At 47.4% G+C, this 24,652-nt stretch overlaps 1 protein-coding gene across 2 annotated transcripts in view; it reads right to left on the bottom strand.

Moving 5' to 3' along the window:
- KIAA2012 (KIAA2012 ortholog) overlaps positions 1-24,652 on the bottom strand; it is a 427,155-nt gene that overhangs the window by 104,862 nt on the left and 297,641 nt on the right. For both annotated transcript variants that reach the window (XM_069615509.1, XM_069615508.1), the window contains 5 exons: positions 22,870-22,998; positions 21,981-22,052; positions 14,732-14,838; positions 12,096-12,170; positions 10,031-10,093 (listed from right to left, as the gene is read on the bottom strand). In XM_069615509.1, the coding sequence (XP_069471610.1) occupies positions 10,031-10,093; positions 12,096-12,170; positions 14,732-14,838; positions 21,981-22,052; positions 22,870-22,998 (446 nt within the window). The remainder of the gene's footprint in view (positions 1-10,030; positions 10,094-12,095; positions 12,171-14,731; positions 14,839-21,980; positions 22,053-22,869; positions 22,999-24,652) is intronic.

Below are 24,652 nucleotides of genomic sequence, written 5' to 3'. Positions count from 1 at the left end.
ATGCGTTCCTTGACCACACCTTGTGCCACGCCCATTGTGCAAATGCAAAAATGTTCTGACCCGTGCCTCCTGCCCGTTTCCTCCCCCATCCGTGATCTGTGCATGCACACTTGTGCATGCACAGCAAAAGTAATGCCATCGCAAAGCCACACTGTATCTGCACGTTCCCATGTTGACCCTATTGGGATCAGATCGCATTTTTAGCATGCCCAAGTTGCGCGTTTTTCAATGTGCAAGAGCTCTGCATGCAAGCGTGTTGACATTTCTAAGGCAGCAATTATAACAACAGTGACTAAAATACCATGTAGAATGGAAGAGCCCAGTGAACCGAAAGTGTTTTACATTCTAGTTAGCAGTGAGCTGGCATAACCTTTGTTTAGGCTTTCCCAGAGACTTAATTCTCCCGCCCAGCAATGTTGATAAAACAGCGCAGTGTGCTGAGCCCCCACTAGCAAAGATCCGAGTCTAACCTGCAGATCCCAGGTGCGTATCTTACCCTGCTGTGGATACAGTCAGTAGCACTCCCCTTGGGTGCAATAACACTAATATTGAAGTGCAGAGGCGTTGCTAGAGGGGGGCTGAAGGGGCTACAGCCCCGGTTCTTTTGGTTGTAGCCCCAGATAGAAGTTGAGGTGCTACAACCAAAATGCTAGCTAGCCCCGAGTCCCGCCAATCCCGACATTAGTTTAGCCCCTGATCTTTTACAGAACTAGCAACACCCCTGTTGAAGTGTAATGTGAGATCCACTCTGTGCATTGCGCTAGGTGGATGGTCAGTGCCATCATTCCGGCAGGCACCAGGAGGGGGCGCAGCAGGTACACTGCATGAATCCAGATGACAGGAGCCCTGTCTGTGGTGGACTGCCAACTTGCCATATTCTGCCTGCCCATGAATATGCGAGAAAGTGCTCTCATAAATTCTTGATGGCTCGCTCAGTAGGGAGTCGGCGCTTGCACAGAGGAAGCTGGGCGCGCGGTGTAGACGGGCCTGCAAGGATCGCTTTCATCCCGCTTTTCATCTTCCCTTTCCCCCCCACCTGGGCTTTCATCTCCTCCCCAGTGCAGCCCCCCCACACTGTGTTAATGTTGCATGACCGGCTGCTTCACATGGTGCAGCTCTGGGGTGCTGCTACTGGACTCGAGGTTGAGGTAGTTGTTTAGACAACATGGCGTGCTTCCTTGGAGTACCAATGCAGCAGCCATCTCAAAATGGCGGACAACATTCACTCACGAGAGAGGTGTGAAGTATTTGCGGGTCGCTGCTGAATTTAGGGCGCAGATATTTTTTAAGTGTGTAAAAATGTATTTTAAAACTGAAACGGATGTCTTTTAGTAATCATTCTTCTACGGATTTGTGCAAATTAAGTTCCTCCTCAGATCAGGCATTAATCATGGTATAGCTCCTTCCTTTGGCACTGCTCGTTTGCTGCCACAGATCCAACCCTACCCATGAGGCTCTGCGGCTGGAAGTATGGGGTGGGGGGTAGAGGGACTCCGACAGCCAGGGTGAAAAATTTACAAAAATGTAGGGCAACTTTGCTTTTCTGTGCCATGCCTCTGAGGTGCAGGAATGGACGTTATGTCCCAAGTAGGATATTCAAATAAACAAATGCAAACCAGCGCCTGAGAGAGGGCTCAGGAAGGTGTGGCACTAGAGCATTGCCAGCGGGGCCCAGGGCTCATAGGGGATAGTAAAAAAACACACATAGCTTTTGCCTGCCATCCAACGACAGTGCTTCTGGTGAGCAAAGGTAAGGGAAAAATCGTGTATTGTCCTAAAAAAGTAAAGGAACGCTGCACCCTTTAGTACCCTCCCACTTCGACCTCTCCCTACATGTCTATAGCTTCCGGTTTTTCTATTCCGGTTTTTCTATGGCGTTATTTGCCTATGTTACAGAGTCAGACTGTCTGGTCTGCAGCTTACCTGAAGGAGACTGCAAACACCCCAGCTTTCTTAGGATTTTCACCCCTGAATATAGGTACGGGCAGAAAGGGCAGAGCTGCACAATTTAAGTGAGAACATTAGTATAGCTGCGCCTCCTACATGGGATGAAATCCCATGAAACCTGGCTGTGTGAAGGTGAGAAGGGTAATGCGCTACCGCATGCCACAGGGGTATACCCTCATCACCACGTTTTACTCAAGATAACATTGACAGTTTGATCTGGTGTTTTATCTGCACTAGCCAATGAGGACTTTCTCAGGCATTGGCCTATCAGGAATGATCCCAATTTCCGGGCAGTCCCTCCAGCCTCTTAACCGCTCCCTGGCTCCAGTCCACATTGTCAGTTGTAGAAGTGAGCAAGTGTGTGGAGCACCCTTTTGGGTTTGTATTCCATGGGCCGTGACAGTTACACGTAGAACATGAAGATTGTTGATTTCTTGCGGTAGGTCAACAGCTATGGGGATGTTCAGATGTCATGTGGGGCAAAGCGCCATTACGGAATGTAACATACGTCGCGAAAGGTATTCGTGTAGCAGATGCAGCGGTTCATTGGCAATCGTATTGCATGGCCTCTCAAGAACGACAACACCATTTACTGAAAGATTCGTGCTCCTCCTCGTGTCCATGGCCATCTAGCACATTTAAGCGGCAAATGTGTCTTTCCAGTTTTGGAGGTTTGTGTTGTGAGAAGTCCCATCTATTATTTGGAATTGTGTCTTGTTGAGGTTACCTTTTTACAATTTTTTTAATCAAACATACAAAACAACATTACTTTCAAACGACACCTTGTTATAAGAATGCATAATTTGTAGTTAATTATTTTATATAAAGATCATAAATAGTAGTAACAATGATATAATGTCCATTGTTTCTAGTCTATATGGGTTAATACATTGCTTTCCTATATTGATAATTATTTTCCAAGAGATCTATTGGCTCCCTACCCTTTGGTGTTAAAGATTCCAACCAATCATAATCACCCACATACATCACTAGTATTCATCCCTACCCATTAATTTCTCCCAGAAGGCTCTCATGGATGACCCACTGTCCCAGAGCTCTGAATCCTGCGGCTCTCCGGATGCTTTAAAAAGATGACTCCCATGATCCCGCATCATTGACTAGGCTGGCTAGGGTGGGTCAGATTTGTTGGTCAAAAACATCTGGAGAGCCAAAGGTTACTGAACTCTGGATTAGAGAATTTATTTTATTTTCCATTTATTTATTTAATTGTTTTTTTTTATAACGCAATTTGAATTCGGATTCTAAGCACGGATCCGGGATTCGAACCTCTGTTGCTCTGTGTGGTCTGGCTTCCAAGACCAGCATGTTGCCCCCATGCTATACTCCTCTCATTGAGTTTATGTCTGGGAAGTGTACTTTCACCCACATCTCAAAGGCTTTGATTATAGCGTGGAAGGAGGCAAAACTGAATGCGATGTAATGCAGGGCATTATCTGCAATTTGAGGCATCTTGAGGTTACTGACGAACAGGGGGAAGGATGGATCGGCGGGGGACCAAAAGGTGCATCATTTGGATGGATGATAGTGGATTGCGCTGAGTGTGCCAGTTGGGTGTGGACCAGTAGGAAGTATGTGACCCATTTTAGGAATTTCATCGGGGGATTACCCTGTATTCTGAAGGGCTGAGGAGAGTTGGCATTCTATGGTGTTGTAAGCGGTCTATGAAATCGGGTTGCCTCCGGGCATCAGAAGTTAGGATAGGTTATAAACCACTTTGGAAGTGGGAGCTGTTCTCGTAATGCAGAGTGGTGGGCATCCAGACTCTGCTGGCGCCTTGGAGGTTATCCCAGGTGAAGAACAGGACAGCTGAAGTTAAGCAGCAACACCTTCCTCCAAGATTGTCCCAATGAAAGAAGGTAGGTTTTGCAACATATTCATGAAGAACTATTTAATATAATGCGAAAGAGAAGCAAACAAGCGGAGAACATCTCCAGACGCACTGAAATATGACACATCTCTTTAGGGGAAGAGAATATGATTTCAATAGAAACAAAAGACAGACTGAAAATGAGATTCGTATAACTAAAGTTTCTAAATGTTACAACTCACTTTAAAGAAAATGTGAAGAGACATCTACTAATCAAGATCTAAAAGAAAAGCACATTCTAATTAAAATGCTTTTGGAAAAATACCCGGACCGCTCTTTACCTACTGCGCTAAAATGCAATTGAAAAAGTTGCAAACCTGTAGTCAAGCCCATATGTTCTTTCTGCGATAGCTCAAAAAAGGGGGAATACATAATGGAGTTGGATGAAAGTACAGGGCTATTGCTAGTGTTCCAGAAATCTAATAGGCAACATCCAATGTTTATCAAGCGAAAGTAAGACACGTGATACAAAAAGGGTAGACAAGGACGGAGGGCTTATCTTGTAGGTAAATAGTTAACAAAAAAAGGTGAAGGCGGCGAGAGGTGGACCTTTTCAAGATGAGGATGGAAAAATTCTAAAGAAAATTTTTAAATAGTTGTTATACTTTTCAGAAATGTACACGTATAGGGTCTTTCTTATCTGATAGAATGTTTATGGTTTTCTTCGTTTGGCCAAATATGTCTCACAAATCAAAGCAAACAAAGGCCCAACATACCTGCACCCTCCGGTCATGCCATTTAAGTTGTACTTTCCCACACCGCACATGGTTTTCTTTTTAGTTCAACTATTATGGCCCTGCACCCCCATCTTTAGAGGGAGCTCGAAGGCGAGTGAAAAGGGTGGATTCGATAAACGGCGGCAAGAGTAGGAGTGGCTCCCTGTCTCTCTAGTGTCTAATCTGCCCTGAAGGGAAGCAGCAAATGGAGACCCCATGTCAGCAAAAATCCCCATTGTGACCAAAAGGATTCGATGCCTGCTGCATCCCACAGAACCTGCCAGTCTTGCACTATTTTGAAAACGATCTCTAAAAATGCCTGTGCAGCCTCCAGTTGTGTGAATGGATTACCGTGAATTAAACGAATTAAAAAGGTTTGAGGGAGAAAAAACGAGTAATTTGAACGGAATTGACTTTCGGTTTTCACTCCCCCGAACATTTGTGACAACCCACTGCCTCCCACCCCCTTACTTACCTCTTAGCGGCACACCTCCTTGTGTGTCGCTGTCTCCTGCTTCCCTCTGCAACGCCGGTTCCCTTCACTTACATAAATGGGAGCCGGCGCCACTGGGTCCTCTTTTTTTTTTCTTCCAAATTGTATTCAATAGGGAGTGAACAAGGGTGCTGGAGACACCCCCACAGCTCCTGCAGCTCTTGTTCACTATAATGACACCGAATGGGGGATTTATTCGAAATTTTCGGCTGTAGTTATTTTCGTACAGCCAATTTTAGAATACAGTTCCCATTCATTTTTTTTTTATTCGATTCAATATACGGATTCCTGTATGAACATGTGTGCTTTGCCGTGGATGATGCTCCAAGTTTGGCCATTGGCAACACTGTTGCCTGCACCTCTAGAAACAGTATCTCCTTTGCTATGGCTTGGAGTTCCTTCTGGCTCTGCTTTGTCTCCTGTGTCGGTTCCAAGAAGGTTAGGATTTAGCCTCTTCATAGAGCTTTTTTTTCATCTCCTCTGAGAATCACTCTTCTTCCTCAGATACCCACAATGCTGCTGTGGTACTGCCCCGCTTTGCTGAATGTGTTGTTTGAGTGCTTTGTTAGTAGTCTGAAAAAACATGTTACGTTATGTTAACCAAATTTGTACAGTGCACAATCACCCAAGGGCATCTGAGTGCTAGGAAACACACAACCGCAGCCTAAAACAGAAGTGTCTTAAGTCAGCACCTGAATTCAAAGTGGGTCTGAATACACCTAAGAGCAAGAGGTAGGTCATTCCACAATGTACCTGCAGACATTGAGAATGCACAGCCCCCAACCCTAGATAGGTGACATTTAGGGACCAAGACTAGACAGGCACTACCAGAACGAAGAGAACGCCGGGGACTATAAGGGACGCATTTGTCTTGAAGATAATCGTCCCCCTGGTGAAAGTACGCCCGGTGGATCAAGCAGAGGGATTTAAATGTAATCCTCTTGGCCACAGGGAGCCACTGGCGTGAACGGAGCACGGGAGTGGTATGATATCCACAAGGAGTATTAGTGGCCAACCGGGAAGTGAGATTTTGCAAAAGCTGCAGCCGTCGAATAAGGTCGAAAGGGGCTGAGCGAAAATTCAGGTGTTGCAATAGTCGATTCGAGTCATGACTAGTGAGGCAACTACCAAGGGTCGTAGGTGATTGGGCAGAAATGGCAATACCTTGTGAAGCACTTTAAGATAAAATGGCCTGTTTTGCAGACAGCACTAACCTGAGAAGCCAATCGAAGGTGACGAGGAGAGGTAGACACCCAAGTTCTTAACCACCGTCACTGGCAGAGGAAAGTCACCCAGAGCAGAAGGCCTGAAAGCAGGAGTCCATAGAGCAGCATTTGGAGGAGAACTAACTACCAGAATATCTGTGTTGTCCCAATTGTGCTAAAGCCAGTTGCCGTTCATCCACCCCCCCCACGGCCGCTAAGCACAAGCACAACAACACCTCGACGTGGTTAAGATCTAAGAGGACTAAGATCTGGGTGTCATCAGCATATGAGTAACACCGGAGGCCTTAGGAGTGGATGAGACAGTCAAGAGGATGAACATAGATGTTAAATAGCATTGGGGACAAGGCGGAGACTTGAGGAACACCACAGGGAAGCACATGAGGAGAAGAGAAAGGGGAGCAAGTCATTGGCCCCGTCAGTCAGAAAAGATGTAAACCATGCCATAACAGGCCCAGAGAGACCCGCCAAGCCCAGACGGGACAACAGGATGGAGTGATCAACAGTGTTGAAAGCAGCCGAAAGATCTAACAATGTCAGGGCTCCCCCTTCACGTGAACAGCATCCTGCAAGATCACCCTGTTAATGACGCTGCCCATGAATAGCCTTAAGTTGTTTCTGCCCAATTCACGGGAATGGGGTTAGGTGTGGAGGGGAATCCCAGAATCTCGAGGGTGGTGACCTTGCATCACTTTCCAGGCACTCTTCCTTTCTTACAGGGTGATAGATGCTCTCTTCAGCACTGTTGCGAGCATTGTTGGGAGCAGGTATGCCCATTCTGGGCCTTGGTTGTCTCTCCAATGCTGGTTTCCATCAGCACAGCTGTGGTGTCAAGATCCTGGAGGCACTTACCATACCCATCACTCTGGATCCTACGTCCTCTATTTTCTGGATAGAGGTATTAATTGCAGATGTTTTCTCAGATATATCCAATATAGCTGCCATGATTTCTTGTTCCGACATAGTGAGATCTAGGTTATCCAATATGGCTGCCCTGATTTCTTTTTCCACCATAATGAGATCTAGGTCTTCAGTTGAGATGATCCTGCTGGTACCATCAGTTGTGTCATCTGGGGAAGGACTCCAACCTTTTGTGGTTGCATGGCCACATGTCCTTCCGTCGCACATTCCTAGACTATGGGCCTCATTACGAGTATGGAGGTGGGCATGGCTGCCTCCATACCGGGGCCCAGTACCGGGTTCCTTCAATGAGGAGTTACCAGGTCATTCCGACTTTGGAGGACCCGGTAATTCCTCCTTGAAGGAACCCATCCCCATTCCCATTTGAGTCTCGATAGGGCTCAATGGGAATGGGGAGGGAGCTAATAACGGGCCTGTAAATAACAGCCCGTTATTAGCTCCCATTTCCCCTCGCGGAACCCGCTAAGGACGGCTGGTTTTACCATCCTTACCGGGTCCCGCAAAGGGAACCTCGTAATAGGGCGTCCCGTAATGAAGGGTGCCGGTCCCGTACCAGCACCCTTCATTACGGGAGAGCCTATGTTATAATGAGGCCCAATGTAGTTCCCATTCCTATGCAACGGCCATATGTGCTTTCTCCCCACGTTCTTTCACTTTTGCTGTGTCCTTCCCATACATTTGCAACTGAGGATTGTGTATAATCCCCTCCACAACAGGCACTGTATATACGAAAGTAGTGAGATTCCTTCCCCCTTAGAACCAATGATATCCTGGGAACTGCCTGCCGTCACACTGTGGGTGTGAGCAGGGCTTCCATCTCTGCTATTCATTCCTGTGGCCCCCAGTGCTGATGGTAGTCCCCCCTCAGCTCCTCATTGCTCTACTCTGCTTCTGGCCGCTGAGTACCCGAGCTATCTCTGATTCACATTCCCCACTTCAATGCTGCATTCCTCCCTGAGCAATCACGTTCACCTTGCCATGTGTCAGAAGGCTACCCAGTGCTGGGTTTTTTTCTCTTTGAATTCTGGGGCTTTTTTTCTATCCCATTGTAAATTAGTAAACTAAAAGTGGGGGCCTCATCACGAGTTGGGCGGTATTACCGCTGGGATATCGCCCGGGCTAATTGCGTTACCGCCACCCGGTCCGGCACTATTGGCGCCGGATCAAGGGTTGGGCGGTAATGGGTATTCCCCATTCTCCATTGGGTCCATTTGACCCAATGGGGCATTTTCAGAGCAATTAGCGTGCGCTAATTGCGCCCGGAAATGGGCGTTAAATTGGCGCATTTACCCCCAGCTTGCAGCTGGGGGTAAATGCTGCCGGGCTCGTGATTGGGCAGACCTTTAAATGCAGCGGTAATAGCGTTACTGCCACATTTAAGCGCTACCACCCAACTCATGATGAGGCCCTCAGAATTCCAAGAAATAATGGGACTGGAAGGACCTCTCACACAGGGAACTGGGAAGCATGAGAGCTCTAGTCTCCATGTTCCTCGGTTTACCTGGCAAGTCATTGGGCGGTGAGCACGGCACCCGCTTGCCCTTTTGTAGAGTCTGAGAGCCATGCTCTTTCACCAGCGCTCTGCCACTTCTGCTCAGTATCTCTTTGCATTGCCAGGAGATACAGGGCCCTGGCTGTTTCTCGCATGTGAGGGTCTCCAAGTGGGGGAAAAGATCTGAAATCCAGCTACATTGGGCCAGGAAAGCGCATCCCGCCAGCAGCGTCAAGTGTTAAGTGAAGTCTACCGCCAGGAGCTCACTAATCTGCGGCCATTTTGGCTCCTGGCTCTCACCTCTCTGCTCTGAGAGAATATTTACACATATGACATCTAAGAACACTGTGAATGAGATGTAGCTTAATGAGGAGAAAGTATGGAACAACTCAAGCCCCAAGATTCGATAAGATAATGAATAAAATCATAAAAGATCAACCCAAGGGTTCTTAAAGTGCTGCTTTTGGCCCGATTGCTGAAAATCATTTTTCAAGACTCAGCCAGATCTAATGCAGAAACGGTTTCATTGCAGAAGGCAGGTGTGGTACCAACGGTTCTATGTGATCATTTTGCTTTTTGTAGGTCGCCCAACAAAGAGACTGATTTTTTTCAGCCAATTTTGGGCGCCCTTGGAAAAGTGAAAACCCACCCCCGCCTGCACCCTCCCCCACCGTCCCCCGATGGCATTTCTTCATAATCGGGGGGTTTCACCCCGCAAACCCATCTCCCTCAGCACCCCCCCACCTCCACACTTCCTCAAAATAAACAAACGCACACATGCAACACACACACTTACTAGTTCTCCGTCACGGCCGCTACCGGGTCCTGGCGTGCCAATCAGCCCCTGCGCGCTCCCGTGTGCGTCGAAGGGGCTGACAGTTCCATTTAGAAAGACCGTTCTGCGCGGTCACAGAGCGGTCTTTCTAAATCGTTTTTTTTGTTTCTTTAAAAAAAAAAAATCTATTGACCTAATATCGTACCAACATATAAAGAAACAATAGCGGGCAAAGCCAGATGATGAAAACTATACACCATGGGCCGGATTAGTGCAACGCAGACAGGCCGCACCAGAGGCATAGCAGAGCCATGCGTCTTATTAAGATTGAAAATGGCCATTCTGGTGCTCTGGCGTGGTCTGGGAACCCAATTACCAAAAGGTTTCCACCTGACCTGACATCCCACTTCCTCCCCATTCTGTGTTTGGGTCTGCATTATAATTTCCTTATTTTGATTTGAATTATTCAATTCACTTTTTGGGATTTGTGCCCCTAAAAATAGCCACCTTTTTTCCAAAATATCCCTGAAAATAGTTTTACTAAGGACACCAAGCCTAAAAAATGGCCGACTCACCAGAGGGTCTGCCGATGTCTCCTCTGGCACCATCAGAAGTTTCTTTTGCTTCTCAGATTCTTTCTGCGATTTAAAGACATGCACATAATTACAATTAAAAGAGTAATCAGTGAGGAGAGCAGGTCAGCCATTTTGATGCCTGGTATAAGGCCCATGTTACTCAATTCGGCAAGTCCGGGTAGAGGTGCATTGTGTGAGGTCTGTGGGTTGCTCACTACTGAGACAGCGGTGCATGATGCAGGATAGTGGTGTATTCGGGACGGTCTCCCTTTATGCTGCAAGGTAGTGTAACTGTGCACTGCATGGATTAGAGGTGGAGGAGTCTGAGAACTCATGGGTAGCCCCGAACCGAGGCCGAGCCAGTGGAAAAGGCTTCGCTCTGGGCCATACCTAGCTCCCAGCCACCCTCCAACCCCCACCACACCAGGTTCTACCTTTTGTCCTGCCTCCACTCCCCCAGCACGAGATCTCAACCTGTCGTTGTGCTTGCCCACTCGCTTCCACAAAGCAAAAGACCCCTTCTTGACATCCCGCTTCTTCCACTTACCCTCAACATGAGACCCCTACCTGAAATCCGGCTAACCCAATCTCCACTACATGAGACCCCCTACTTGGTGTCCTGCCTCCCCACCCGTATGCCCACAACAAGATACCCATGCCTGCTAGCCTGAGAAATATATATGTTTTTAATGTGCCTGGCCGTCCTTTCTCCATTGTGACCCCCCTTGCTGTTGTTGGGTGGTTGGTTTCTCTTCCTTATGGAATTTTCCTTGCATGCTCCTTTTCACTTTTGTAGCCTACTACCTTTCTTGTGTTTCATGCCTAAATGGAGGGAGCAAGCCCAAAGGATTAGGTAAGATGTTGTTAAGTCTTTCTGGGCATCCTGCAGTATGCAGGACCCGATCTGCGTTTTGGCTGGGCAGTGATGAGCTCGGACCAGCTACTTGGCCCTGCCCAAGTCCTGTCTGGCTCACCCACATCTACTGTGGATGTGTCAGTAGGGAGCTACCTGGGCGCCGCTGAAATCGCCTTAGGCAGGCAGTGTGACACCTCCAGTGATCTCACATTGCCTCTGACAAAGGAGTAAAGGAAGGATTCCATCACCTAATACCTGGAAATTCCAGCCCCCCAGTTACTGCGGCTTTTAGCACCTGGGGCATCCTCTCACCCTCTCCTGCCCCCAAACTTCACCATGGGTAGGCTGCGGAGACCCGCTTCACTGGGCAGCCATGAAAACAAGGCTGCACTGTGCAGCGGTGACGCTGTGCAGAATGGGCTGTGCGTGCGACAGCGTGGGAAGAGACGTGGCACGCAGGAGGAAGGCAAGAGCATCACGAACAGCGCGCCTGCCTCGGCCACAGAGAACAGGGGTGAGCAGGAGAGGAGCGAGGACATGGAGATGGTTAGCGGGTGGTGTACGGAGGACCTTCTGATGGGCTGAGTAGTTCAGTTATTAGGAATTCCCAGCATATATGGATCAATAGTGCCAGGAATTTCTCAGAAATATGAATGTTTGATTAGATGAACTGATCAGAACAGTCTCACAAGGGTGGTAATCCATAATTTAAAGTCTGATTTCCTATGTTTGAACAAGTCTTCAACAAAAAGAAGATACTCAGGTCCCTGGATCCATTTTTAGAATGTAATTCATGTTTCACTTCAAGCATGATTAAAGTTCCTTCCTCGTTGTTCTCACAGGACCTGATCTACCCAGGACTGTAAGTGGCCACCGATTACGGGCGTTTCACATTCCAGGACCAAAGCCAAGCGAGGGGACGGACATAGGTGTTTGTTTTAATGTTGTGTTGAAAAGCTGTCTTTGGTACTGCTGTATAACACATTAAATAAATAAATAAATAAAAACACATTCCTGGAGGGTACTGAACACGCCTTACAAAGAGATACTTTTCAAGGGCAATTTAACCAAATTTAACAAAACTGGCCCCTAGTGCAGGGCTAGCCTTAAAATGGCGGCAGGGTGCTGCACTCTGCATAAGAGTTCAGGGCAGAGGACTGCCTACGGGCGGCTGGCAAATACGCAACACACGCCACATCAAGGACTTACTCTGCCAGGCTTCATCTTGGGCGAGGTCTTCTCCAGACGATTAGTCAATTTGCTCCCCGTATCTTCGGAACTGATCTTTAAAGAAATCAAGAAAGCATGAGTTGTCATCGGCCGTGACTCAAGCAATCTGTGAACTGTGAGCGAGGGTTCCTTGGCTTCTTTCGAAATAGAAAAAACTCAGGATACAAGTTACTTTTGTGTTCTTTTTTTAAAAAAAAAACTTTATTAGCATTTTACAATAACATCATCCACAGATGTCACAGTAGTTCAGCCCTCTCTCCCTTCTTGTTATGCAGTGACTATTTGCACAATGATTCGTTCAATGGGTATTAAGAGTCTCAAGGTAGTACAGTTTGATCATGGGCCGCTGCTCCTCTCTCCCAATATTCTATAGTCGCTATACTCCTCCTCGCGATGTTTGAGCTTGATTAACGTACGGTCCCCAGATATCCATGGGTTTCGTTAGGGGATGTTTCGATCGACCATATTCCGTCCCCATTTCATTACAACATAGGATATCTTCCCACCACATTTTCACACTCGGGGCCAGGTGCCGCCCCCACATCATTGCCACCCGCCTCTTGGCCAGAAGCAAAAGTAATCGAACTTCCTCACTCTCCCTGGAATTCGCCTAGTGTGGCCAAGTAACGCCGTTACCGGGTCAGGATCTATTCTCTCGCCCACTATCTCACTCAGGGCCTCAAAGACCTCCCCCAAGAAGAGCGAGAGCCCCTACTTTTCTGTTCTTCTCGCCTTGCTCACCTGCACCATTGCAAGATAATGCCCAGGTACTTCTGGATGAGACGCATCACGACATAAATACCAAGATTGCTACATCAGCCCCTCGCCCCCGTAAAACGACTGGAATAACATTGAGAAACACAAGCCAGCACCTCACAAGAAAAGTCAAGCAAAATCGAGCTTCTTACACCTTTTATTTGACTAACTGAAATAACATGCTGAGTGGGTACAAGGCCCTAGCTTTTGAAGTTCCTTACACTTCATCAACAAATGATGGTTGATGAGGAAGTCTTGGGGGCTAAGGCGTTGGGCCTCATTATAAGTTGGGCGCTGTGGTGAAACACAGTGGTAATATTATATTCCTGTGCATTACCGCACTGCCTAACTATGAGTTTGGTCGTAAATTGGAGGATTCACCACCAGGTATAAAGTGGAGGTAAATCTGTCACCTTTCCACCAAATTTTGATGGAATTACCACCGGCGGAATTACTGCAGCTGTAATTCTGCTAAAATCTTCCATGAAGTCCTATGGACTTCAATTAAATGCGGTCTAGCACCACCACTTGTGATCCGGTGGTGATACTGCCAGACCAAGTGGCGGCAACGGTATTACAGTTTGGTGGTATTTCACCAGATTTACCACTGAGATACCACCAAACGCGTAATGAGTGCCAAGATATCAAACCTTGGATTTTATGCAATTTTTAAAACTGGACTAACACAACGCCAAGCTGTTCTTTGCAAGGAGTATTAGGAAATGATCAAAAAGAGGTGATAAAATAAGTACAGTGCTCTAGTTTGCACAAGCCTTCACATTAGCAACACCTGGGAGCACTGAGATGAGTGGGTGTTACACCACAAACAGGACCTGATTCACAGAAATGTGCACAGAAGAACATCAGGCGTTGACCGCGAGAGCCTCAGGCAGGGGAGTTGCTAGGTCTGGAAAAGACCCGGGGCTAAGCTGATGTCAGAACTGTTGGGACTGGGGGCTAGCTAGTCTTTTGGCTGTAGCTCCTGAGATTCTATCTGGGGCTACAACCAAAAGATCAGGGGCTATAGCCCCCTTAGCCCCCCCCTAGCAACGCCCCTGGCCTCAGGCCTGACCCTGCCTCTTCATACTTCAGAACTGGAGCACCTAGGAGAGGGCCCTGCAATCGCTGGCTCTCCATATGTGTTGGACTTCAACTCCCATCAGCATTGTCCAGTATAGTCATCACTGAGGGATCACGGGAGCCGTAGTCCAAAACATCTGGAGAGCTACAGGCTGCAGACCCCTGGTCCATGGGATGCCCTGGAGCAAATTGCAATTGCAGGTGAGCATCTGCAGATCTGCACCAGCGTCGTGAGCCTGGTGCAAAGCGGTGCTCACAGGCACCTCGCCATTTGCCCCAAGCGCAACATCTCTGTGCGTCAAGCCCACACCGTGTGCCGCAGGTAGACTTTGCGGCGCCATGGAACTGCACACAGGCTCCCACCCTCAGCCTCTCTTGCCAAGCCCCCACTCTGCCACACTTCCTCCCCCTCAGATCCGACAGGAAGAGTCCCACGGTTATAAAGAGAACCTCACCTGGGAGTGGAATGCATTAGTAAAATGAAGCCGCCGGTGCAAGGGATTTTTTAAATAAATAAGGGTACACATGTTGGTTGCATTTAACATTAGATAGGGTGCACTCCCGTTAGAGCTGGATCTAACTAGAGTCCCCCAGAATGTTCTAAGTATCCCCTAAACTCTGCCTCAGTCGACCGGCCCCACGCCTCTCCCACTAAAGGCGCACAGAAGACCAGCCCTCACAGAAACGCGGACGCAAAAATGACAATAGATGCACCCACGGAAGCAGACACCGACCCCCCCAACAGCCCTTTCACGGAACCTGGAATGCGAGCAGCTTACCGACTGAGTCTTCGGGTCCTCCTGGGTCGAGTAGGAAGCGTCGTCGCCGTCTGCGTCTGTATCTGTCGGGACATAGATGCTGGACGGAGGGTAAAGGCTCCTGGCTTCTGCAAATAACAGGACAGTGGGTGTTAGGCCCTTGCAAGGCACCGACAGACAGAGCTGGCGCCGCACAAAAAGCAGGCGACTACGGGAAAAGGTTGCACGAAAGAATGTGTTCCATTTGGACAGCAGACAATCGTTGCTCCTTTATTTTGTAACATTAATCTCCCGCCACCGACATATGTGCCTTTTTACTGCCTTTACTACAAGTCACCCATGTCAGCATATGGCCCATCAAATTATATTTTCCGCCTGTCCTTGTATCGCTCTCACCGCCCCCCGCCCCCCTGGAAGAATAAAAGGTGTGCACTTTTTAATCCGACAGCAACAGCTATGATTCAAAATACCTGCTCTCTAGGATGCCTGCTTGTGAGCGCAGAGTGGGTTGGAAACTAGGTTGGACCACGCACTGATGTTCTTTTTTTTGTTGTGGTTACATGTTTAATGAAGCGAGCAAATTGCAAACACGAACGTGCAAACACATCAAATGATCTGATCTGCGGAATTCTAAAACAATCCGGGTAAAAGCGACGTTCACTCTATAAATTCAATCTGTTTTTATGGAAATTATACGTGTCTGGCCCAGCTCAAGTAATGGATATTAGACAGGGGGGAGATGTTGCAGGTGAGATGACAGAGGACGACCTTAAGGTCGCTGCTCTCTTAATGACCAATTGCTAAGTTCACTTCCCCAGTCCGAGCCAAGCCATGACAAGCGGCCTGCGGAGGGACAGTGTGGAAATGTTTATCAACACAGGGATGAGCAGGTGGGCAAGAGTCAAACCCGTGAAGATTCTAGGTTGGCTCTGCTTCCAGTCAGTCCAAATACAGCTCCAGACATAATGTTTTTTCCTCGCATTTTTGACAGAAACCAGGGACTCACAGGCAGTGCCTTAAGTGACAAGGGAAAACAAAACGAGCAGGGCTCCTCACGTGGGCGTGGACTAACAACGGGGCAGGTGGGGGTCGCGCCCCCTTGACATGCTCTGGCTTAATGAGCTACAGGCACCCCCCGCCAGGAAGCCCTTTGTAGAGATCTGCACCCTCTCCCCCTGGGATGATCTCTGCATCTTTTAACTAATGGGATGCCTGGCGGGGGGCAGCAGCACCATTAACGGTTAAAAGCAGGAGCTTCAGGCTTTTGAAAAAAGGTCTCAGCTGCTTGCAGCCTCGCCCTTTCTTAAATAATGCTGGCTCTTAGTTAAAGGGATGCCTCGCAGGTGCCGGCGCCACCATTATGAAGAAAAGGCCTTTTTTTCTAAAGCCTAAAGCTTTCGTACATGAGCTAGAGCGTCAGGCTTTCGAAAAAAAAAACATTGTCCGCTAGTGGTTGGGGATGCCAGTGGATATTAGAGGCCCCTGGCAGGACCCTGTCTCAGAACCATATTTCGGAGCCTGCCTGGCCTCTGGCCCAGCTAGCTCGGGCCCATTTAAAGCCCTGGCCCACTTCAAGCCCTGCTCACAGGTTCTGCTGACCAAGCCCATTCTATCCCAGTTAAACAGCCCCTGTAGGTGCTCTCCAAAGTGCTCCCTGCCATCTGATTCCCTGCACAAGATTATAAATGAGGACACTGCCCTTAGTCTTGCCCAGTGCGGGTCACTATTATTGCACGTTTAGATTCACGTCATCCATTTCATATATTTGAGGTTAGATTATTTTTGTGTAATACTCTGAAGGGAAAATACAGACAATGATACATGGTTTGATTCTTGAAACATATTACATAGCTGCTAAATTTCTCTGTTCCACGTGCAATCTTTGAGCCTGTTTTTTTCCCTGCACTGCATGCTGGGAAATGTAGGCAGAACCTTGCAATGGAAGAAACAAAACTACAAGTTCCAGCACGCAATTGGAATGAAAAACCAGGACTGGCACGAGGTGTCACACATGGAACTGGGAAACTTTTGCAAGGAGGATATTATTATATTGGAGTCTTGCCATTAGAATGATTGGATACGATTAATTAATGCATTAGGCTCAAGTTTTTCCTTTAAAATTACTGAAGGATTGGAACCTGCACTGAGCTATTTTGATTTAAAATGTGAATATTTTTTTATTACATTTTCTGACGGCTGATCCATTATATTTTAATTAACACAACCTTTAAAGTATATTTTGCTCCCTTTAATCCGAGGTGCAAAAACACAACCACAAGTGTTCGGCCTCTTGCCTTTAAGTGCCAAGGACGAGGTATGCATGGTGAAATACTGAAATCACCAAAAAAGGCCTTGGCACTTGGGGGGGGGGGGGGGACCCATGGCAGTTAAGGTTTCTTGGCCACTTGGGAGTCCTGGGCTGCGCCAGACACTGCTTAGACTCTGCCCTCAATCATTGCTTTATGATTCCTTAGGGATCCATCCCCTCGATTTATTTTTCTATTAATGCCCCAGCAATCATGTGAAGCAGAAAAGCTCTTTGGCCCAGGAGCCTCATTCTGCTCCAACCTCCCCAATCACCCAGTAGCTCCTTGTGGGGTGGGGAGGACTTTGTAGCGTCTTGCACTGGACTATTTGGCCTGACCTATCATTGCCAGCGATCTATAGATGCCCCAACAATCCATCAGCGGGGGGCCCCAAAGTTCTTGGTGGAGATCCAGCCCCTGCCGCATGGGGGGGTGCCATTGAAGAACCACATGCAACAGAAAGGTGCAACTGCTTCTTGCCCCACCTCCTTACTGGGAGGAAGAGGGGTGATTTTCCATCAGCCTGAACCTCCACGGCTTGACCAGTGCACCCCAGAGGCGCCCCTCAAGATGGTGAGCGTGCAGTCGTTTGTTTTGGTCTCATCATCATCAGCTGTGGCTAGGCGCCATAGTTCTTCCTCTTTGATGCTATATCGTCTCCCTCCTCCGCTCCTTACTTCTTTCTCAAGTCCTCTCCTTCTTAGTGCTAGTTCGCGTTTCGCTTATCTCCTTCCTTAACCTCCACTCTGACCAACTCTCTCCTCTCCTGTGACCACTCCTCACCATCTCCGCATCTTCTCTCTCGACGCACCAATCTCCAACCCTTGCTCACATCAATGCTCATCCCGTTGCCCGCTTGCATGGCACATACTACTTATCTCATCAGATGCCTACACCACTGTGCACAACAACACCATCATATATTATTTTGCATTTTTAAAGCGCTCACACAGCCCGTTGCGTAATTGTTTTGTCTTAGTTGCTTATTTATAACGCTTTATTTATAAATAACGCTTATTTATAACACGCTTAAATACCCAGAGGTTTCTAAGCGTGGACCCGGGGATCGAACCTCTGTTGTTTCGTGTCGTCTTGCTTCCAAGGCGAGCACGTTGCTGCTGAGTTATCCTCCCGACTCATGGACACCAGCATCTCCCTGCACCCTAACATCTCTCTGCACACCAACACCATGGTGGAAATCGTCATCATTGCCTGCACTTTCACCCCTGCAGACCTACATCCCCTCACACCAACCTTATGCCACAGGTCTGCAGCCCTCACTCATTCGCATCCACAAAAAGCCTACACCGCCTGCATGCCCACACCGCCTCTACGCCTCCATCTCCCTACACGCTGTCATCACTCGCCGCATCTTCATCAACCAGCACACCTTCATCTTTTTTTTCTAATAACCTTTTTAAAAATTATTTTCCATAACAAAAAACAAGAAACAGAAAGAAAGGCAGCAAACCCGCCATAAACATAACCTACATTGCTTGACATAACAGCTTTGAGCAGTTAACCAAAAATAAAGTTGCTGGGCATTTTGCGGAAGTCCGCAGCAGCATCCCACATCTTCACCTACCCATTGAAATCCCTTACCCACCACCACCCTCCTCCCATTTGCCCCAAACCTTCATAAGCTTTGTCGGACACCGCCTTGCATTGTACACACGCTGTTCCAAGGTCATACACATGTCCATCTCGGCAGCCCAACTGGTCATCAGAGGGAGTTCCGGTGACCCCCACTGTACGATAAGGACATTCTTAATTAGTCCCAAGGCAACAGCCAGAAAAATCTGCTCGTGCTTAGTGAAACCCTCCTCTCCCCAAACCCCAAGTAATGCACTTCTTTGCTGGTCTCTGGGGTCCACCACATTCATTACCGTTGACAACTTGCGTATACATTTTACCCACAATAATTGAATCTGACGACATTCCCATAGGGTATTAAAGAACGTGCATCGTGGTCCCCCACATCTTAAGCAACGATCACTGTCTGCTCAAACCCACACAAATAATGTAACGCAAGAGTAATGCCCCCGATGCAGAATCTTATACTGTATGAGGTGGAGTCTGGTGGATATACCTATCTCACGAGGGAACATCAGTGCCTCCACCCACTCCTCTGGCTCCATGGGGCCTAGGCCCCCCTCCCAAATTTCCATGAGACGGGACAGTTCCTGAGCAGCAAAAGCCAAAATTACTTGATGCAATGTAGACGTGACTTTTGTCTCAATCCGCCCTGCAAACAGGTTCGTCTACATTGGGGGGCTCTGCATGTAGCTAAAGCATTGCCCCCTGCCTAGGGCAAACCATTAGAGAAGGAGGCAGCCCCCCCCCCTGTGCGACGTCTGACAGATGCATACTTCTATTACCCTCCTAGTGTCTGAAGTGACCCATCTTGAGGAGTTCAGGGGAATGAGAGTTACCCCATAGAGGTTGACTCAGACACCTTCATCGCTCCACACACTTGCCGCACTTCACACACTCTGCACACCTGCTGCACCACTCCCAACTTCAGCACCCTGTACACCTACCTTACCATCGCTCTGCATACCTACATTACCGGGCACATCGTCAACACTCTGCACATCTGCATCCCAGCGCACACCTACAGTGCCCCACTTCACTGCATCCCACACATGCCCGAATCTCACCACACACCTGATTCCTCCCACATGACTACAATGCCTGCATCTCCCCACATGTCCTTATAGTTTGGCATGCATTGGCACAACTTCAACACCCGGTACACTATTATCGCTCCACACACCCCCAGCACACAGCATACCCTGCACACCTGGAGCCCCCTCATACCTTCAGCACCCCACACAAAGACAATGATGATGATCTGCAGTGAATCAAGATGAGGCGGGAAACAGGGAAGTCATTCTGGGAGCTTGTCAGACTGACCGGTAAGTAGGGAACCTTGGGCTGCAGCGTGTCGCAGGTAACCCCCAAATACAAGGGGAAATCCTTTCTTTTCTTCTAAGAAACAATTGCTAATGGATTGCAATCCTTATCAACACGTATCCCCCTAATCCATAGTGCTCAATGTAATGCCAATGGTAGCCAGTGAAAATGTTGCAAAAAAAATGTTCTCAGCGTAAAAAATCATAGTGAAAATATCTGTGCAGTGGAAAAGTTGCCAAGCAAAAAGTAGTAAAAGAGCGCGACTTAGATTTAGAGTTAGGATAGGGATTAGGGTAACCATAGAGGTTAAGGTCAGAGAAGACATTTTGGTTAGATTTAGGGTAAGAGTTATGATCAGGGTAGCTGTGGGCGGACAGGTGATGTTGGTGTTTGGTCAGTGGTTAAGGTAGATTGAGTGTCAGGGTTACCGTAAGGCTGGGGCTAATTGACTAATGGTTTTGGCAAGTGTTAAAGAAAGGGAAAGCGGGGTTGGAGAGGGCTGGCGGTGCTGGTGTCAGGTAGCAGTTAGGATAAACCTAGGGGTTAAGGTAGAGCAAGCACTAGGGTAAGAAGGGGTTGGAGATGTGGTTAGGGTAAGGCTAAGGTTAGGATTAGAGAAAGGGTTTGGGTAAGGGCCAGGCTATGGAATTTGTGGCAAGCAGGTGCTGGGGCTGGAGTTAGGCTTATTTTCTATTTGGTGTTTTGGGTTGAGTCACATGCAAATGAATTGCTTTACTGTGCTGAAGGGTTGGTGTTAGGTAAACATTCAGGGTAGAATAAGGGTGGTACAATAGAGTTAGGGTAAGGGTTAGGAATGCAGCTAGGGTGGTTGTGGGTGTCTTATTAGAGGTGTGGCCGTTTGCTAGGGTTACAGCCATGTAATTATGTGTATTTAAAAATAGCTCCTTTGGTGACCTTATTACTGGTAACTTTCCCACACTTTTCATTGTATTGAATGAATACATTTTTGAAAACGACTTATTGCTGACTACTTTTTCACATGATTACATATTCCTGGGTACATTTTCACATAGAAGCATGCCAATCCACTGCACATTCCCACTTTAGTCTTAAGAGGAAGTGACGTAAATATGATCAGTGGCGTCGCTAGGGGGGCTGGAGGGCCGGGCCCCCCTGTGAAACCCTGTGCCGCCCCTTGTGCCCCCCCCCCTAGCTAAGACGAGCAGTGACCATATTCTCCCCCTATTTTTTTCTGTGCCCCCCTACTTTTGTCTTTGGCCCCCTCTCGGCCCCTCCTAAATTTGATTCCTGGCGACACCACTGAATATGATGCCGTCAAGATGAAACTGCTAGTTCTATGAATTTCTTAAGACTCATTGGGTCTCATTACCAGTTTAGTGGTGCAGTAAAAAAGTGGAAGTCATTCTGTGACTGCCACTTTTTTGTCGATAATGGAATTACCGTCATTCTTACCACATCGCCGAATCCCAACTTTAACCTTGAAGCAGAGGCTTTACTTCCAGCATCGTGCTGGGGGTAAATCCTCCACTTTAATACCAGAAATCAGTGGAATTACCGCTCGCAGTAATCCCACCTAAACTCTCCATGGAGTCCTATGGTCCCAAAAAATGGGGATTAACACCTCTCTTCCTCCACTCATAATCCTGTGGGAAACCAAAGGGACTAAGTGGTGGTTCCGGTAAACAAGTTTGGCAGTAATTCAGTGGATTTACTAAGCCACTCGAGTCAAGGTGCAGGATGGAAGGGGGTTGAGATGGGATGTGACCGAGGTGTTGCTGTCATGTTTGATGGTTTGCTTTGTGTCAGGAACTGTGACATTGCACACCGTTTTCTGCCCCTATTGCTTGCAAACGTTCAAGCAGTGCATGCGTGTGCGGTTCTGTTCCTTCCCTCTAATTAACAGTCCCTTAACTGCGCCACATTTGGTAGTCATATTACCAGGGTCACACACACAGGGTTAAATCCCAACTCCTGCTTTGGAGGTGCTACGAATGGTTGTAAGCACCGGCCGCGGGGCGTATTGGGACTACATGTTCGGTGTGTGCGGGTGCACCGAGGCCACTTACCTTGCTGCTGGCAGTGTTGAATTCCTGGCCATTCATCCTCCTGGCTGGCTTCTGAGACGAGTGATAGACAAGCTGTCGGGAACACAGGCACAGCGTTAGTGAGTATAATGAACGCAAGTTGGCTAGTGATGATTCATTCTCGGCGAGTAAGAAGTGGTGTGCTGTGTGTTTGGGGAATAGTCAAGGAGTTACTTTTTATGACAGGCTAGTAGCTTGCCCATTGCAATTTCTATTTATTTATTTTTACTCTTATTAAGCGCACAAAACCCGTGGGCATCGAGGCGTCGTACAGAGTACCATCTTTGTAAGCATCCCTGAATCGCTAGCTAGCACATAACATCACATTGAAGCCACTCATGGCGTTAAACATATTACGAGAATGGATAATGAATACATATTTGATACCAAAAGTGACAGGCCTAACGCTCCAAGATTTACACAGACGCAAACAAGGTGGCGTAAGTATCGCTGGTCTGCACCTGCTTCCTTACACCGGATTAAAAAATCCTAAAAAAGAAGCAAATAAACCTGGAGATGCCTGGAGCCTCTCAGAGATATTCATGTGCAAATGTGCAAATGCAATTCCCGAAGATTTATTTAAGGCTGGCGCACCTGTGAGAAGCCCCAGGTAGCTCCGTATTTGCTCGCGTTTTAGGATTCGTGAATGAGGTGGAAGCAGGAGCAATTCTGAGATGGTCACGGATATCTCCTGATTTGCTCCAATGCAAATGGTTACGAATCAATCCCATGCATAGTGAACACTGAAGGGGGCCCAGGAGTGTGCCGCGTTCTAGCGGAGGCAAGCCCTGATTAGCACAATTGCGAAATAAGAGAAGCTTGAGGGGAGCAGGTGAGTAAAATGAGTAGACTCTGTAGTTCTGTAGCTCACCTTCATCTGAAAGAAAATCAAGCTGGACAGGAACATCTGTGTCTTGGACAGATGCTAAAAGGGACAGGCAGATGATTTCTCCGTCCGGGCCCATGATGAGGCTGCCCACCGAGCTGCCTTTACAGAAATCTGCAGGACAACAAACCATTCACATTACAAAGACAGTGGAGAAGAAAAGACATCTAAAAAATAATGCAAACAATTAAGCAAAAACATACTTTCTAAATAATTGCTATATGTAATACTAGCAGGTGTATCTGTGCTTTGCAGGGTAATTCCTACTTCAGTCCTACTTTGAAGTTTATTTAATGAAGTAAACCAGTCCTTCTTTGTAGACAATATTGCTAGTCTTTCCCGTAGGAGCTAGTGTGAACAAAGTGTCTTTGTTTCCAACTCTGGAGCAAGCCACTTAAAGATGACCACGAGAAAAGCATGAATCCCGTAAATCGGTTCCAGCTACTTTGAATTGGAGCATTGACATTGCGCAGCAACATCTACAGCCAAGGCAGAAGCGACCTCAACATAAGTGCCGTACGTGTAGGGATGACGTGTGTAAGCTTGAAGTGCCATAACCGTACGTGTATTGCTGAAGCATTTAGTGTCGTACTGTTGCAATGGCATATATTCATCGACTTCCGTGGGCAATGACATTTCTGTAATTATCATGAGAGATTTGCCACGATGTGACGATTTACAACATTGCGTACACTATTGAAGAGACATGCACTGTTTACTGTCACCCGCATCAGTACACAAGCACTATAGTGTGTCACCCGCATGACTTTAAAAGTGAGTGCCGCTAATGTCAGCTAGAATGCTGATACTGTGCAAAGTTTAGGTACAATGAACTGCTGAAGTTTTCATGAACTGCTGAACTTTAGGAACAATGAACGTAGAACTATGGCTTGAAGAGCCACATGGCAGGGGTTAGCATTGCAGACCGCTTAAAAATAAAAACCCGAAAAAAGGTATATTTTATACTTGTTACTTTGTCTACACCATGGAACCTACCCACATGCCAAATTTCAGGTTTGCAGTATGTTGGGAAGTTTGCTGAACATTTCAAACAGACAGACACGCATATCCACAAATTTCCCATATATATATATATATATAGAGAGAGAGAGAGATAGATCGACGTATAGAATTACAAATGTATTCTAATTCTATTCTATTCTAATGTATTCAATGTGTACGATAGTTGTACACAACACCAGTAACTTCATGGGTATAACTCTGTAAAAAGAAATAACATGGAAACAAACATGTTTTCCACTGGAATCAGAACTGTGTTCAGGAATCTGCTTATTGCTGAAGTCAGAGACAAGGAGAGATGTGTGCTGCGTACATTTCAAACTCTGCCCTTTGCACCCCTTTCAGATTCTGTTCAATGGCAGTTTTTGCTTCCTCTGTGAGCGCATTTAGGCGAAGGAGGCAGGAATTGTGTGTTCCAAAGAAAGGCAGAGCGCACCGATGCTATGTAAAACACCCAGGATGGGGCTGCAAAGAAGGAGTCCAACAGCAAGCAGCCAACACAAACACAACCAGTGTGGGGAGAGGAAGGGGACAGCTCCAGAGGGTAGCTTCATGCACACCCTTCTCTGTGACTGTAGGTGTGCCTTTGCTCAGTAGCGTAACGGACATTCATGCATTCATTTAATGCATTTTGTTATTTGTATAGCGCTGTTCACCATAATTATGGTCCCAAAGCGCTGTTAGTTGAAGGCCGTCAGAGGGACCGGCGTCCAAATGTGGGAGGATTGATAGGTGCTATTATGCGCAT

Source organism: Ambystoma mexicanum, chromosome 9, assembly GCF_040938575.1.
Source record: "Ambystoma mexicanum isolate Mex_15411 chromosome 9, UKY_AmexF1_1, whole genome shotgun sequence".
In the NCBI taxonomy this organism is placed as follows: Eukaryota; Metazoa; Chordata; class Amphibia; order Caudata; family Ambystomatidae; genus Ambystoma; species Ambystoma mexicanum.
The sequence above is the reverse complement of the archived record's forward strand: the minus strand, read 5'-3'. Positions and strand labels throughout refer to the sequence as shown.